This window comes from Ricinus communis, chromosome 6 (assembly GCF_019578655.1).
Source record: "Ricinus communis isolate WT05 ecotype wild-type chromosome 6, ASM1957865v1, whole genome shotgun sequence".
Classification (NCBI taxonomy): Eukaryota; Viridiplantae; Streptophyta; class Magnoliopsida; order Malpighiales; family Euphorbiaceae; genus Ricinus; species Ricinus communis.
The window spans coordinates 28793616-28811738 of record NC_063261.1 but is presented as its reverse complement, the minus strand read 5'-3'; the positions used below and the strand labels follow the sequence as shown (position 1 = coordinate 28811738).

Here is an 18123-nt window from a genome sequence, read left to right as displayed (position 1 = left end):
CTAAAGTAGATTTATTAGTGATATAGTTTTAGGATAAATTTTATCTTATAAAACTCTCTTTCTCTAATTTATATTAATCTTTAATTTAATAGTCTTAATTTTCAATTCATGATTCTAATATTTATTGTGCTATAAAATTCTAATGATTTGCTAACAATACATTTTTATATGATGGACAAATTTATTATTTTATTATTTTTATAACACATCTTTACTATATATTTCTTATTTTTTATCTCATTTAAAAAAAAAATTCTACATCAGTATTTATAATACATGACCTACTAAAAATATTATTTTATTATTGTTCTTGCATGTTGTCACACTTAATTGTTAATTTTAAAAATTTAACTACTTAATTGTTATTTCTTGATAAGTTTAGACACTAAAAATATAATTATTCTATTTTGAAATATTATATGGCAAGAACTAAACCCGGAACCGACTTTCCAACCCGAACCGACGGGCAGTTGCACAGAAGTAATCTCGGCCGTTAGTAATAAGGAGGAGGAAGAAGAAGATGTCAAAAGATGAATAATTGAAGGATTGAAATTATTTAATTTAGGGGTAGTTTTAAAAGAACACAAAAAGCTCACTTTACCGCTCACAATTTCAAATTTTATCCCACTTTCTTTTATTTTACCCCATTTCTCATCCGGGAAACGTTATTACGTTAATCTCTGAAATGGAACATCAATTTCTAAAACTAGTAGTCCTACAGGGCCCAAAAAAAGGTGAAACCTTCGAATTCCCTTCAAAATCCACAGTCAAAATCGGCCGAGTAGTGCGAGGCAACAATCTTCCGATTAAGGACGACGGCATCTCGTCAAAACACCTAGTAATCGGACCCGAATCACCATCTTCGTGTAAATGGATAGTCCAAGACTTGGATTCTTCCAATGGAACCTCTCTTAATTCCTTACTTCTCCCTCCCTTTACACCCTTCGTTCTCCACGACGGTGACACTCTGAAACTCGGCGCGGAGACTTCGATACTCGTTCGGTTTCAAGAATCTGAGGAGCCGTCTCAGCTGAGACGCTATCCGAAGAGAAAAGTCAAAGAATCGGTGATTAAAGCAACTGATGAGGAGACAAAGAATAATGTTAGAAGAGGGAGGCCGCCAAAAGCTAGGGTTTTGGATGCTAAAGAATTGGAGAATGTGGAGAAACTGAATGTTGGGGTTACACGAAATAGAAAGAATGAGGATAAAACAGAATCAGAACCAATTGTGGTTATTAAAATTGAAGAGGAGGGGAGGGAATTGGAGAGAGAGAATGCTATTATGGAGAAACAACAGAGAAGAGGTAGGCCTAGAAAAGCTAGGGTTTTGGAGGATAAAGAATCGGAGAATGTGGACCCCAAGGGGGAGGAATTGGAAGGGAAGAAGGTGAATTCTAGGGTTACAAGAAAAATAAAAAAGAAGGATTGTGTAGTTTCTGGGAATCTGGATGGTAAAATGACGCGTAGGGGCAGGGGAAGGAGAAAAAATGGACAAAAATTATCGCTGGAGAATTTGGATTTAGGGTTGAATTCAAGAGAAGATGTGAAAGAACAGATTATTGAAGCCGATATTAGCAGGTTGGATTCAAGAGAAGAGGTGAACAAACAGGTTAATGAAGTCAACATTAATGGAGATGAGGAGGAGAAGAAAGAGGGTTCGGATGAAGAAATAGAGTGTGAAAATGTTGAATTTGGTATTGTTGAAGAAAGTGTGCATTTAGGGTTGGATTCGAGAGATGAGGAGAAAGAACTGCCTAATGAAGTTGATATTTGCAGAGATGAGGAAATAAAATGTGATAATGGGAGTATATTTGAACAGAGTGATGGTAAGGTACACGTTAATGAGTGTGAAAAGCTGGGGGAAGAGACAGAGACGGTAAGAATGGATTTGGAGAGGATGACTTTAGGGCAGTGGTTTGATTATATGGAGTATTCACATAAGCAGACAAGTCAGGCTATTGAGGAGATTATTGAAGGAATGAGAATGAAAGCAGTGCAAGTTAAAAAGCATATAATTGAGCAGAAGAAAGCCAAGGCTGTAGCTATTGGTTAGAGAAGCAATGACTTTGATTCACTAAGGTTGTTATACTTTGATGTTTATAATTCTGTCTTGTTTTGTGATTTAACTGATATATATTTATTGCTATGTTGGAGTTTGATATGTATGTTTTCATGTTGCATATGCTAATCATCTCCATATCCAATGGGAAATGTTTCAGTAAAGAGAAGCGAACTTTAACTTTGAAATAGAAAAAACCAATTTCTAAGCTTTACATTTGGACATTAGCGTGAAATCAGCAGATTCTTATTATCGCTTTTGAGGTAGCTTATCATAAAGTACTGTAATGTCGCTTGAACAGTCTCTGTTAGGATGGATTTGCCAAGTGACAATACATAATACATACCCTTGAGGAAAATTCTGTTCAGTAGTCTGCCATGGAAGTCGAGGAAGGTTAGCATGATCAGTTGATAATAAATTATGAAGAATGTACTGCTTCATTTTCTTTTAATTTATTATTGAGAATTTTTTCTTGACTCTAATAGAAAGAGATGGAGTGCTATCGAGATTCTCCATCTACTAGCTGTTTGAAGTTTATTAACCCTGGCTGGGAAGTATTAGGTTATGTTATGTATAATCTCTTGTAAATTGAATCAGACTTTATTGTGCTCATCGAAACATTGTTTGATATGTTCTAAAATTTACAGGTGTTTTGGGAGAATCATGATATTCAGTTTTTTTATGCTTCTACAAGTTGGAATGGTTGCATTTCTAACTATCTTTTGCTGCTCCTACAGGTGTTTTGAGCTTCATAAACTGTTCATAGTAGGGTGACATAAAGATGAAATAGTTGTAGAAATGAGAGATGCTGCTAAAAGATAAAGTAGAGTCAACCTGGAATTTTCCACTATGTTAATATTTGACTCTTTATGTGCACATCCTGGAAATATTTGCTGGTTAGAGCTGCAGCAGCCGCAGGATATATTGTGTTGTTCAGCTCTGCATTTTTTAATGGGGCAGTGTATGCCCTACGTCTATGCTTTTGAAGTATGGAAATGTTGTCAAAATTCTGATTACTTTGTGAATTGGAGATTGTTGTGTCTAAATATTTTTCTTCTACCGGCAAGTTTTCCATCTGTGTTTTCATTTACATGTTATAATATCCTTGTGTTCTTTTATTCCTCTTGAGTTTCCAGCTTCAGCTGATTGAATTAGACCAAGAGAGTAAAAGTTCTCCAGCTTGGATGTTTACAAGCTTCATAATGTGATTATCTCGAGCAGTTTGACTTCAAGATGGGTGTCATTTCAGACTAGCCCTGTACCTTGCAACCTGAATCCATGGTGCATGATCCTCTAGCTAAGAGTGATAAAATGATAGAGTGATAAATACTAGAAGCAGTTACCTTTCCTATGCATGTATATACAGCAACCTGCTTTCTGTTTTCTGTGAGTTGTTATATAACCATCATATAAAACTGAAATAAATTCTTCTAATTATACTAGCAAAAAAATATATTTCATATTTTAATCTGTTAATTTTGAGGAAGCAAAGAATCTTGTCAAGGAGACAAATCACATGGAGGAAACTAATACCAAAAAAATCACAAGTTGGAAACTAATCCAACCTAAATCCATTTTCATTCAATAGAGAAGAATCATAAAAAGAACTTGGTTCTTATTTTATACACAAATTTGCTACAACAGCAACAATAGAACTGATGCACTATGATATGCATATCTAACCAACCAAAGGCCGACCAAAATACTCCAATACATTTTAAAAGAATTTACTATATTAAGCTGAGAGATTTGTATAATTAATTCACATAAATAGGGCATAGATGACTTATTCCTGAGAAATGCTCGTAAACTCTGATTATCCGTCTTGTTTGGCTAAGAAATTTTCTGCCCCCACAAAGAAAAGCATAACAGCTAAAAACCACACAATTAAGAAACAAGACAAACCAGCATCTGCATCAGAAAATAATATCCTCATCCTTTTCCATTGCGGCAGACAACATGTTGTGAGCCGATTTTAGTGAAATTCCTTTCTGCAAAGAAATTTTCTCAGCAAACTGCTCCTCAGCAAACTGCTTGGCAGCTGCAAGCTGTCTCTCAATTTCCCTCTTCTTGTAACCCTGTATCTTCTTTAGCCTGAAGAAATCCTCCCTTTCAAGCTCATCCAGCTCCCCTTTAATGTAACTTATTGTGTTCTCCAGTCTAGGCTTCACAACATTCTCCAATGCATTAACCCGCCGATTTGTTGTCTTGATTGCCTCATCAAGTGTTAAAAATGATGTCTGAAGTGAAGCAAGCTCAACGAGAACCTCGATAGATTTTACATAAGCAGCACGACAGGCCTGAACTTGTTGGCCACCTCTGGCTAATCCAGTAAGGTCATTCTTGGTTTCACCTTCAGTGAAATAGTCAAACTTAGGCAACTTCACACCAGCAACATTTTCTTGTCGAGATCGAACTTTAAGGGATGCATTATGGACATTCTCAAGGACAACATGCTTAACATTCTCACCGGCGACATACTTTGCTTCAGTTAGAGCAAACGAGGAGCTCTTCATGATCTCTCCCATTGATTCTTTAGTAGAAACAATCTTTTTAAGAATTTGACGGAACTGCACAGTTAAAGCATCACTCTTCTTCTTGAGAAGAGCATGACCTCTTGTAGCACCAACAAGGCGAGCTTTTACAACCGCAAGCATTGTCACAGTGGGAACTACATTCAAGCGTTGGCCTTGGCCTGACATCTTTCAGAAATTCTGGAACAGAAACAAGGAGTCAACATCAGTACTCAATGACTCAAAGACAAGAATCTACATCGGATAAATGAAAAAAAAAAAAAATAAAAGAAAAAGAAGAAACAGTTTTTCTTTAGTAGAATAAATAATGATCTTGTAAATCATGGACTAATATAAAAAATAGATTGAAGCCAAACCTGCAGAGTCATGATTTGGAATACTAAAATTTTAATCTATAATTGAGACAAAACAAATGTCACATTTTACATTTCATGGAAAAGAAGAAAAAATCATTCTACAAACAAAATCCAATCAATCCAGTTAATTTGATGATCGAGCATTTATCTCTTATTTCCATATCTTAACATTCAAAGGAATCAAGGTTCCTTTCCAGGAAAGGATTGACGAAGTAGCTTTAAAGAATCAGGGAAACTATAGTAGATAAAGGAGAAATGGTGCACAACCAGAAAGTATCAAGTCTGAACAAGGAGGTAGGAGTAGAAATTTATGGACAGAAGGATGGTAATTATATTGTGAGCAGGCCAAAAGGTGGAAGAGAGAATCATACGAACAAACAAAGTACACTCACAAACAAACATATATAGAAAGCGATATGCAAACTTAATTTACATTCTGATAAATAAATCAACGATCCAAACCAAAATTCTGATCCAGCTGTAGAAAAAAGAAAATATTTATATTATATGATATCAGAGAGAGAGACTTGATATGACAGTAGTGTCGCTGGACCGGATAATAGCCACCGCTGCCGATGAGTGGTGAGACTGATGCTAAAAGTCGAGGAATTGTGGCTGTTAGTTAATTTTGCTTTCAAAAGATATATGAGAGTTTCCCTGTGATTTGATTGAGAGACCTAAAAATGTAAAAGTAAAATAAATCTGATCCATAGTTATAATTTTCAGCTCTGCTTCTTGTATTTTATAAATTAAAAAGAAAAAGGAAACAAACTGAGAAGAATTTGATATAAAGCAAGTCGTTTGCAGCTAAAGCTCTGTATTAGCTAATATATCTATAATCTATCCATCATCTATAATCTATAATATATAGTAGGAATTCTTAAATTGACTTAAAAACACACTTAATATCAATAAATAATCTAAAGGGAACATGTATGTTCAATAATGAATCATTATTTCATAAGTAAAATAATCCTATCCTAATTTCATAAGTAATTAATCTAAGCTAATGTATTCCTAATCCTTTACGTAGATGATAAATCACCATATCATTATACCAAATAGAAAGAAAATCTTCCTTTTCTTTCCCAAAGTATGTAACATTAACATGAAGGACTGGGACAAGGAATGTGACTCTAGAAGACTGACTCAGTCTCAAATTAGAACTATCTCCTTAGATATCACTAATCCCATTATTGGTATTTGGCAAAAACATGCAGAAAGGATAGAAATAAACAAAAAGATAAAATTTTATAATTTTATTTTGTTGGTATCTTAATATATATACTGTATTCATAATACTTAACCCTTTCTTCTATGTTTCCTCTTCAAAATAAATAAACACATTAATTAATGTATACACGTGAAGTTCAGTCGGCATTAACACATCTTATTGTGAATTCAATTTGCAAGTTATGCGAATAGAAAGTTCAAGATATTCTTGAAATCAGAAAAATCATTCTTATGTTGTTGTTCAGTGGTTTTTTTATTGGACTTTTCTTATGTGTCTTATTAAATTGTGTATTACTTCTAGATTGTCAAATGTTATAATTATTTTTACAGTGCCTATCTGTTTGTTTTAATCATAAATATCATTAAAATACAAAAGGTTCACAAAGATAAAAAGGAGAGGATCGTAGTAATCAGCGGTGAGCATAAACTGATTTAATTGGAATTCTATTCCAAGTCAATATTATATCAATTTGAACAAGGATTGACACCAAAAGAGGGATGAACTCAATCGTTAATAACATTCTTTGAATAACCATACTCCTCATGCAAGTTAGACATATCATGAAAGAATTTGTTTGATTTAAACCCATAACTATAGCAGTCTTAACTATCAGATTACTTACTGATGAAAAAATCTCCTTACAATTCTTTTCTATGCAAATTTCTATTAAAATATGAGCTATAAACGAGTATAGATATGACAAAATGGGATGAATTTTATTGATTACCGCATAGAAATTCAGGGATTTGTGTCATAATACCATCTCATCTTAAGTCCACCTTACATGACATTATTATTCTGGAAATTATTGATTTCCGAAGGATTTTCTCATCATTATTATAAAACTACTGCCATCTTTATTTTTAATGCAGTTACAAAACCATTTACCTTGATCAACAGAAAGACAAGTTAATGATATGGTTTAATCTGCAGAGAACTACAACAATGTCACTTCAAGGAAAGAGGAATTAAGAATCTTACTCAGAGCTTGATGATTACAGCAGCTCAAAACAAAGAGAAAGTGCAAAAATGAATCCAAAACCAACAACTTTAACCTCACCCAGAAGATTTAATCTGAAGAGAAAAAATCCAAAAGATTAAATGTAAAAATGGAGTTTGTAAAAACAACATGAAAAGAGCAATGAAATGAATTCATTAAAGTACCATAAACAGGGTGAGTGGGAGTTTGCAGTCAAAAGCTACTCGAAATTAAAGAACAAGAACACAATGGAGAAACGAATCACTTTCAGAAACTACAATACATTAAGAACATAATTTCATATAATCAAATCATTAGTCCCTATATCCAATGTAATCTAATAAATTAATTCTTAAGAAAAAAAATAAAAAATAAAATAAAACAAATTCCCAGAAACTACAATGGTCAACAGCCCAAGAGTAGGTGATAGAAACTTTCAGTAATAGGGATAACATTGATCACTAGGGGATCACTTAACACTGATCACCAGTAATGGGATCACTTAACACTAATCAATAGTAATGGAATCATAAAACAAAGATGCCTCCTTCAGGAACTGGAGAAATGCATAATATATATAATGCTTATTGTTGTCCAATATTTGAATTTTCTTGATCTCTTATTGAAAAAAGAAGTTATGATAAATCTTATATCAAGATTCTAAAATATGAATATCAGTAGCTCATGATCTCTGCGTTTCAACAATAAAATCATGCAAGAAACAGAAGGAAAAAAAAAAACACATAGATCAGATCTAAACACACCACTTAAACAAGAACAATGCAGATAATCCTACATTTTCTTAAGAACCAAAACAGAACAAACAAAACAGAAATACTGTATAGAGAAAATTGCAGCCACAGAATGACCCAACAAAAACAAAAACACTTCAAGAGCTCATTTTCCTGGTGGGTTCTTTCGTTTTCTCAGCACCCAAACCGAAATAACATCAAAATAAAATTTTTAAAAGGAAAAAGAGAGAGTAGTGAAAAACACTGAGATAAAGATCTGTTAAGAGAAAAAGAAAAGAGAAAACTAACTTTTAATTTATCCTCTTCGTTTTTGCTGCTTCTGTTACGGTGAGAATCGGAAATCGGAAATCGGCAATCGGCAATCGGCAATATGTAAAGAGAAAATGACCTTTTAAAATTAAATATGGATTTTTTATAATATTAAATATATATGAGATTAAATATGAGAGATATGGGCTAATTTTTTTAATTAAAACTTATAATTCTAAATGCCAAATACGCCAATCTTTTAATTTTTATCCGTTATTTGGATGGGGAGATTTTATAAAATTCATAAATTTAATTTGAATTCAGTATTTTATAAATAGAAGAAGAATTTAAAATTTAAAATTTAAAATTTATAAGTTTAAAATTTAAAATTTTATATTTTTATAATTTTAATTTTTATAAATTTATAATTTTTAAAATTATTTTTAATTTTAAATAAAATTAATTCTTCATCCTTTTCTTAATATTTACCCGAACAAAATTTTTTAAAAATTTATGAATTTTAAATTTATAAATTTTATAATTTCTCAGCTTAAATAAACTATTTAAATTTATTTTCTTTCAAAAAATAAAAATTATATCTGTTACGTAATAAATAAAAAGAGAAGAGGGAGTGATTTTTTATATCATTCTATTGATTATAGCACCTATTTATAGGTGTAGAAGGTTACGAAAATAAAATTATATTTATATAAGAAATCTATCTACAGAGATAAGGATAAACATCCAATATTATCTAAACACCTTAATATTATTATAACACTCCATTTGGATGTCTATTATAATGAATATGCCTCGTTAAAATCTTACTAATAAAAACTCTATGGAAAAAATCATGAACCGATCTGTGGGTCTGTAACCGGCACTAGTGAATAAGTAGGTTTAAGGCCACTGAATCCCGTAGTAAGCTTTACTGACCGATAATTTGATAAAATGCTTATAAAATATCATATTAATCATGACTAACATGCCATAAATAATTCTAACTGATCCTTATAACTTTCCATGTCCATCATGGATCAGAATAATTATAACAAATTAAAAGTACTCTACTGCGGAAGGTTTAAAGTATAAAATAACTAAAAATATGAAAGTACAGATTATTCACAATAAGCTCGATGAAGAAAGAAGTTGGACTGCCACAATGTAGGACGACGAAGAACTCTAATTGTCAATTGAAAAATAAAACTGAGACTGTCAGTCTCGGGAGTGAGTTAAAATCAAACAATCCTCTGACTATTGCAGTCTCCTCAATAAAATAATATTTATTATCTCAGTATAACATGCCATTGTACATCAAATACAAGTCATACCATAATTTAAAAAATAAAATATATTTTAACACTTATGGGACGAGTGGCTCAGTAGAATCCTAATCCCAATTACTAGCAGCCTTTCGGCTCTCTTATCCCAATAGGTCTGGCTCCCAGAAAGGGAAGCTCTACCAGGTCCTTACATCCAGCCTGAACACTTGATTTCCAACTAAGCCGGCGCCTAGAGAGCATTGCTCGACTATGGATCTTTCACTGGCAGTCAACTTTCACAGCCCAGAGAGTTATACCCGACCAGGGCAAAAATCTAAAATAACCTTGTTACATGTTTCTGATTATTACCGGTGCACACGCGGTCCTGATGTAACCCATCAGGTGGCATGTTCTACTATAGCCTCATTCCAATGTCACAATCATAACACATATATATTAATCATAGTTTAATGTAATCATTCAACACATGCCGAAATAAAGATTTAGAAATTTGGGGGAAAACAAACTTGCAATTTGTGTGTAGAAAGAATAATAATTATATTAAAGTAACATTAATTATGATATCAAAATAATGAAATAATTTCACTAATAATAATATTAAAATTATTCTTAGTAATAATAATTAAATGAAATTATTTATAATGCAATACTGATAATCATATTAAACATAATTTACTAAAGCATCGTATTAAATTTAGATATGACAATAGTACAGTGATTATATGACTTTTTTAACTCACAGTTTTGACGCGTTCCACAGTCCATTCCTATGCCTCGGGTGGAGCTGGCGGGAAGGATGAATCCGGAAGTGCTTATGCGAAGCTCAAGTTGCGGGGAGTCCGAAAATATAAGAATTCTGGCCGGAAAGTGACCGGAAGGCACCAGATCGGTGCTAGAAAGGTGCTGCTTTAGTGAATCTTCCGGAGGCTGCCAACGGGGAATTTCGCAGCAAGGAGGGTCGCTTCTGGGGTTTTTAGGAGTGGGGAGTCCGTTTCTGGCATCGGCTTGCCAAAAGGATGGCGGCAAGAGGCCGAACAACGATGGCAGCCTCTTTCTCTTGGCCGGTGTCGGAAGGGAAGGGAGGCGGTGGCGGGGAGGAGGAGAGACAACCGACGAGGGGGAAGGAAGAGAGAAAGGAAAGAATGAGGGAAATGAGGGAAAGGAAAAGGAGAAGAGAGAAGGGAAAGGGGAGGGGAAAAGAAAAAGAAGGAAAAAGAGGTTTTTTATATATATTATTATTATGATTGTTATTATTATTATTATTATTATTTTTATTTTTAAGAAAAACTGGGTATTACATTCTACCCCTTTTAGAAAAACAATTCGACCTTAAATTTTAAAAGAAACACGGCTTACCTTAGAATTGAAATAAATGAGGGTAGAGACTCCTCATTTCCAGCTTGGTCTCCCAGGTACATTCTTCAGACGAATGATTATGTCACAACACCTTAACCATCGGAATAACCTTAGAGTGCAGTTGGCGAACTTGAGTATCCACAATCATAACTGGCTGCTCCTCGTAAGTCAAATCTTCGCTTACTTCCACATATTGAGGCTGCAACACATGCGAAGGGTCCGCAATGTACTTCTTTAACATTGACATGTGGAATACCAGATACACGTGCGAGAAATTTGGCTGCAAGTTCAGCTTGTATGCCACCTCTCCAATTCTGTCAATAATCTCAAAAGTCCCACATATCGAGGGGCCAATTTGCCCTTCTTGCCAAACCGCATCACACCATGCATAGGAGATACCTTCAAGAACACATATTTCCCAACACTAAACTCCACGTGCTTCTACTTCGGATCCACATAACTTTTCTGCCTACTGAAAGCTGTCTTTAGCCTTTCGCGAATAATATGAGCCTTTTCTAAAGTGATCTAAACCAACTCTGGTCCTGCTAACTTTCGTTCGCCAACCTCTTCCCAACACACGGGAGATCTGCACTTCTGGTCGTACAAGGCCTCATAAGGTGCCATCTTGATGCTTGCATGATAGTTGTTATTATACGTGAATTTAAACAACGGTAGGTACCAATTCCATTGACCACTAAAATCTATCATGCACATCCGAAGCATATATCCTCTAAAGTCTGAATAATTCTTTCGGACTGTCCATCTGTCTGGGGGTAAGCTGTACTGAAGTCCAATCTGGTACCAAGCTCTTCTTGTAGCTTTTTCCAAAACCTCAAAGTGAACTGCGGTCTTCTGTCAGACACTATGAAAATTGGAACGCAGTGAAGACTGACAATCCTCTCTAGATACACTTGTACATACTTAGCCACAGAATAAGTAGTCTTCGCCGGAAGAAAGTGCGCTGACTTAGTCAATCAGTCCAAAATTACCCAGATAGAATCATAACCAGAAGAAGTCTTGGGTAAACCCGATACAAAATCCATAGTAATCCTTTCCCATTTCCACTCTGGTATGGAAGCGGTTGCAATAACCCTGACGGCTTGTGATGCTCCAACTTAACCTAATGACATGTCAGACACTTAGAGACAAACTCTGCCACATCCCTCTTCATCCCACTCCACTAATAATTTCCTTTCAAACCATGATACATCTTGGTGGAGCCCGGATGCACGTTGTAAGCTGTGTAGTAAGCTTCTTCCAAAATCTCCTTTCTGAGATTATCCACATTGGGAACACATAGCCTAGAGCCCATCCTAAGGGTACCATTATCATCTATAATAAAATCATTAGCTCGACCCTGCTGCACTTCTTCCAAGATTTTCCATCACTGCGGGGCCAAATATTGAGTTATCCTTATTCTATCAACAAGTACGGACCTAACCCTGAAATGTGCTAATAATGCTCTCGATTGTGCAACTCTCTAGTCAGGATTCTCTTTTCTGCACTGATATGAGCAAGACTACCTATCGACTTCTTACTCAAGGCATCTGCCACAACATTCGCCTTACTTGGATGGTAGAGAATATTACAATCATAGTCTTTTATAAGCTCTAACCATCTTCTCTGCTTCATATTCAATTCCTTCTGTTGAAAAATATACTTTAAGCTTTTATGATCCGTATATATCTCGCACGTCTCACCATAGAGATAGTGCCTCCAAATATTTAAAGCAAAAATTACTGCTGCCATCTCCAAATCGTGAGTCAGGTAATTCTGTTCATGCTTCTTCAACTGCCTAGATGCATAAGCTACTACCTTTCCATTTTGCATCAGGATGCAACCCAAACCCACTCTGGAAACGTTGCAATATACCGTGAATCCACCAGTCCCAGAGGGTAAGGTCAACACCGGAGCTGAATTCAAACAGTCTTTCAGCTTTTGAAAGCTTCTTTCACACGCGTCAGTCCACTAGAACCTAGCATTCTTCTGAGTCAGCTTAGTCAAAGGTGCTGTTATCCTTGAAAAGTTCTGCACGAATCAATGGTAGTAGCCTGCCAATCCCTAAAAGCTGCACACCTCAATCACCATGGTCGGTCTTTGCCAGTCAGTCACTGCCTCCACTTTCTTGGGGTCCACCTAAATACCCTCTTTAGACACAACGTGCCCTAGAAAAGCAACGCTTTCTAACCAGAACTCACACTTGGAGAACTTAGCGTACAATTGATGCTCCCTCAATGCCTGAAGTACCATCCTTAGATACCACGCGTGATCCTCTTTGCTTCTAGAGTACATCAAGATGTCATCAATGAATACAATGACAAAACAATCCATAAACTGCTTAAACACTCAATTCATCAGATCTATGAAAGCCGCAGGAGCATTAGTGAGTCTAAATGACATCATTAGAAACTCATAATGCCTATAACGTGTCCTGAGCGCTGTATTTGGCACGTCTTCACCATGGATCTTCAACTGGTAATACCTTGAAGAAATATACGGCTCCTTTAAGCTGATCGAATAGGTCATCAATGTAAGGAAGCATATACCGGTTATGAATCGTCGCTTTATTCAATTGCCGGTAATCGATACAGAGGAGCAAAGTACCATCCTTCTTCTTCACGAATAGAACAGGAGAACCCCACGGAGATGTACTGGATCTAATAAAACCCTTATCTAGGAGATCCTGTAACTACTCTAACTCTCTTAACTCGGCTAGTGCCATTTAGTAGGCGGCAAAGAAATAGGTGCTATTCCCGGTACCATGTCGATGCAGAATTCTATCTCTCTATTGGGCGGCAATTCTGGTAGTTCTTCTGCAAATACATCAGGAAACTCGCAAACCACCTGAACATCCTCGGCACAATCTTTTCTTGTTGAGGTATCCCTGACCAAAGCCAGATATCCCTGACATCCACGGTGAAGAATCTGCCTAGTTATAATAGCTGACATGAGATTCGATGGAGTAAGTATCTGCTTGCCTTTAAAATAGAACTCTTGAGTCTTTAGGGATTCAAAAAGTTACTTGTTTCTCCAGGCAGTCCAACATGGCGAAATGCATAGCCAACCAATCCATTTCCAAAATCGCGTCAAAATGCATTACATCCAACAGAATTAGGTTAGCAACCAAATCTCGACCTTTAATAGACACCAGACACGATGGAAGTACGACATCAGTCTCTAAGGCATCACTCAATGGCGTAGTGACCGACATCGGAACTTGAAGTCTAACGGGCTGGACATCCAATCTTAAAGAAAAACTAGGCGACGCGAAAGAATGGGTAGCCCTAGGGTCTAATAGAACTCTAGCTTTAGAATAGCAAACAAGAATAGTACCTAACACCACAACATTTGAGGCTTGCGCATCCCGAGGAGTGAGGGTGAACACTCTCGCTTGCCCACGGCCTGACTGCTGAGAGCTTGAAACTTTACTTTGAACTCTGCCCCCAGATCGGCCTCCTGTGGATCTACTTCCAAAACCACGGCCCTGCTGGCCGACAAACTGGGATCCACCCTGAAAATATCCCGGGGCAATAGGAAAAGCTGGTCAGGTCGCACTGGAAGACGAGCCATGGGGAAAGGCTGGCCGACTGAAGTAGCGAGGACACTCTTGAGCAATATGACCCATCTCGCCACACCTAAAACAAGCTCCGTTGGAAGCTAGGCACGGTCCATGATGTGACCTACCACACATCTGATTGGTGCTGGCCCTAGAACTAGAGCTGTTGTAGCCTGAACTCTACCCACTACCACTGAAGCCTTATCCAGGTCTGAATCCTCTGCTACCCTTCCGATTGTGCTATAGATACGGTGGCTTCTCTGTCTGATCTTTTGGTCGACACCGCCGAAGTAGCCTCCACTACCGTAGTACGACACAACTGGCTACGCACTGGACTGACCCTCAATCCTGGTCTTTTTTTCCTACCATAGCCAGTCCCTTGACCAAACCCTCGCGGGGTTATTTCCATCTGTCTTGCCATGTCAGTCACTTCTAGGAAGCTGCTCCTCCTAGACTGAACCAAGGAGACAAACTCTAGACTGAGTCCTAAAATGTACTTGTTGTTCTTCTGCTCCTCGGTCCCCACAGTATAGGATGCATACATACTCATCTATACAAATTGTCTGATGTATTTGGCCACATACAAGTCTCCCTTAATTAGCCTTTCAAATCTCTCTCTGTACTCCTGCCTCACGCTAAAAGGGATGAAGTACTCCTCAAACCTCTCTTTGAACTGCCTCCACGATAATCCATCTAGAAAGAGGCGGATATAGTCTCTGAACCACTGAGATGCTATCCCCTCCAAAGAAAATCTGGCCATTTTGACGGTTCTCATGTCAGAACAGTGCAAGTTGAATGCCCTTTTCTCGACCTCGTCCAGGAAGTCCAGAGAGTCCCCAGCTGTATCATCAAACTCCACAGGTCTCAATTTAGTGTACTCAGACATGGGAACATTATCCGGATTCCTGATACCGGACCCACTAGCACAGCTTCTTGAACCCTGGGCAGCCTGCTGCTGCTGGAAGACCAATAACTACTCTAAGGCTCTTTGCATCCCAGTCATACCGGTTACAAATGCCTCCACCGGGATTCCACCAGCACCGTGTGCCTCCTGAATCTTTCCCTGATCTGGTTGGGCTACTACTCGAGGCCTACCTCGCCTCCAGTACCACGGGCTAGGGCTGGAAGGGCCGTTTGAGTAGAAAACTCATCTTGGCCTTCTTGGGCCGGTGCTGCAGCTGCAGTCGCTCGAGTTCTCGGCATAGCAAGAGCTGAAAAATAAACAACAAGCTATTAAACCCAACAGACACTCTAACGTATAACGCAGATACTAAAATCAATGAAACATGCAAGGACAGACTCGATTTCCTAGTTTCCGTAATAGTTAAGGAAGCTAACCTAGGTCGAAGGAAAACTAAACCTAAGCTCTAATACTAACTTTGTCACGACCTGATTTGTAGGTCCGTGACCGACACTAGGAAATTGGTAGGCTTAAGGCCACCCAATCCCGTAGTAAGCCTTACCGACCGATAATTCAATAAAATGCTTATAAAATGCCATATTAATCATGATTGACATGCCACAAATAATTCTAACTGGTCCTTATAACATCCCATATCCATCATGGATCAGAATAATCATAACAAATTAAAAGTACTCTACTGCGGAAGGTCTAGAGCATAAAATAACTAAAAATATGAAAGTACAAATTATTTACAATAAGCCCGATGAAGCAAAAAGTCGGAATGTCACAATGCAGGACGACGAAGAACTCTAACTGTCACCTGAAAAATAAAACTCAAACTGTCAGTCTTGGGAGTAAGTTAAAATCAAATAATCCTATGACTACTGTAGTCTTCTCAATAAAATAATATTTATTATCTCAGTATAATATGTCATTGTACATCAAATATGAGTCATACCATAATTTAAAAAATAAAATACATTTTAACACTTATGGGAGGAGTGGCTTAGTAAAACACTAACCCCAATTACTAGCAGCCTTTCGGCTCTCTTATTCCAATAGGTCTGGCGCCCAGAGAGCGAAGCTCGACAAGGGTCCTTACATCCAGCCTAAACACTTGATTCCCAACTAACTCTACGCCAGAGAGCATTGCTCGATCAGGAACCTTTCTCCGGCAGTCAACTTTCACAGCCCAAAGTGTTATACCCGACCAGGGCAAAAATCTAAAATAACCTTGTTACCTGTCTCTGATTATTACCAGTGCGCACGGAGTCCTAATATAACCCATCAGGTGGCATGTTCTACTATACCCTGATCCCTATGTCACAATCATAACACATATATATTAATCATAGTTTAACGTAATCATTCAACACATATAGAAATAAAAATTTAGAAATTTGGAGAAAAGCAAATATGCAATTTGTGTGTAGAAATCATAATAATTATATTAAAGTAACATTAGTTATGATATCAAAATTATTCTTAGTAATTAATAATTAAATAAAATGATTTATAATACGATACTGATAATCATATTAAACATAATTTACTAAAGCACCGTATTAAATTTAGACATGACAATAATGCAGTGATTATATGACTTTAACTCACAATTCAGACGCGCTCCGCAGTTCGCTCCTATGCCTCGGGTGGAGCTGGCGGGAAGGATAAGTTATCTATTTACGAAAACACTCAAATTAATAGACAGTCTTGAATTTTTTCTAGGCCTAGACCTTAGATTAGACTACCTAAAATTAATTTTGACTCGAGATATCTGTCGAAAATTTGGCAGAACTTTCCCTAAATTACGGACATTTACCCCCTGTAAAATGGTCCAGAACCTGCCAAAGACACATAAAATATACTGCGATTAAATAACAGGAGTCGAGCCACCAGAACTACATTATTTTTCCCGACTCCGCAACGCACCACAACACAATTAATTAAATTCAATTAATTTTTAAATTATCCATCACATGTAATTAATAGCCACAATATTTTTCTAAAATTACAACATGATTTTTAGAGTCTAAATAAAATTATACCAAGTCGAAATTGCAATATTTCGCGTGTCTGGAAAACACCGGGGTTCGGAAGCTGATCTTGCCAACAGTGTTAGAATTTGAATCCGGAAGCGCCTACGTGAAGCTCAAGTTACGGGAAGTCCAAAAATATAAGAATTCCGGCTGGAAAGTGACCGGAAGGCGCCGGATCGGTGCCAAAAAGGTGTTGCTTCAAAGAAGCTTTCTGAGGCTGCCGACAGGGAATTTTGCGGCAAGGAGGGTCGCTTTCGGGATTTTCGGGGGGGGGGGGAGAGTTTGTTTCCGAAAGGATGGTGGCAAGAGGCTGAACGACGATAGCGACTGCTCTTTGGTCGGGCCAGGAGGGAGGGAGGAGGGAAGGGAGGAAGGGAAGGAAGAGAGAAAGGAAAGGAGGAGGGAGAGGGGGGAAAGGAAAGGGAGAAAAGAGAAGGGAAAGGGAATGGGAAAAGAAAAAGAAGGAAAATAATTTTTTTTTATATTATTATTATTATTATTATTATTTTAAGAAAAACTGAGTATTACAATTCTATTGATTGTAGCATCTATTTCTAGGTGTAAGAAGTCAAAAATAAAATTCTATTTAAATAAGAAAGCTATCTATAGAGATAAGGATAGACATCCAATATTATCTAAACACTTTAATATTATTATTACACTCCATTTGGATGTCTATTACAATGAATATGCCTCATTAAAATCTTACTAGTAAAAACTCTGTGGAAAAAATCTTAGTGAAGAAAAAAAGTACATTATTGATGTAAAAATTTACGTTATAACACCGCCTCATTAAAAACTTTGCTAGGAACACCCGGTGTG

At 36.7% G+C, this 18123-nt stretch overlaps 2 protein-coding genes across 5 annotated transcripts; one reads left to right on the top strand and one right to left on the bottom strand.

Annotated features, from left to right (window-relative positions):
- Positions 1-569: 569 nt before the first annotated feature.
- On the top strand, positions 570-3459 carry LOC8260847 (FHA domain-containing protein At4g14490). 2 transcript variants are annotated; one of them, XM_048375667.1, is made up of 2 exons: positions 570-2079; positions 3196-3459. In XM_048375667.1, exon 1 carries the CDS (start codon positions 686-688, stop codon positions 2051-2053), a length of 1368 nt encoding a protein of 455 aa, XP_048231624.1. In that variant the 5' UTR covers positions 570-685; the 3' UTR covers positions 2054-2079; positions 3196-3459. The 2 variants fall into 2 exon arrangements, with proteins under 2 accessions (XP_048231624.1, XP_002523037.1); XM_002522991.4 differs by lacking the exon at positions 3196-3459 and adding an exon at positions 2797-3118 and having other exon boundaries at positions 571-2079.
- A 127-nt stretch (positions 3460-3586) lies between these two features.
- Positions 3587-8357, bottom strand: LOC8260846 (V-type proton ATPase subunit D). Of its 3 annotated transcripts, none has more exons than XM_015721704.3 (3): positions 8203-8345; positions 7165-7257; positions 3587-4773 (listed from the first exon to the last, which is right to left on the bottom strand). In XM_015721704.3, exon 3 carries the CDS (start codon positions 4759-4761, stop codon positions 3976-3978), a length of 786 nt encoding a protein of 261 aa, XP_015577190.1. In that variant the 5' UTR covers positions 4762-4773; positions 7165-7257; positions 8203-8345; the 3' UTR covers positions 3587-3975. The 3 variants fall into 3 exon arrangements, with proteins under 3 accessions (XP_015577190.1, XP_015577191.1, XP_002523036.1); XM_015721705.3 differs by lacking the exon at positions 8203-8345 and adding an exon at positions 7348-8161; XM_002522990.4 differs by lacking the exon at positions 7165-7257 and having other exon boundaries at positions 8203-8357.
- Positions 8358-18123: the final 9766 nt, after the last annotated feature.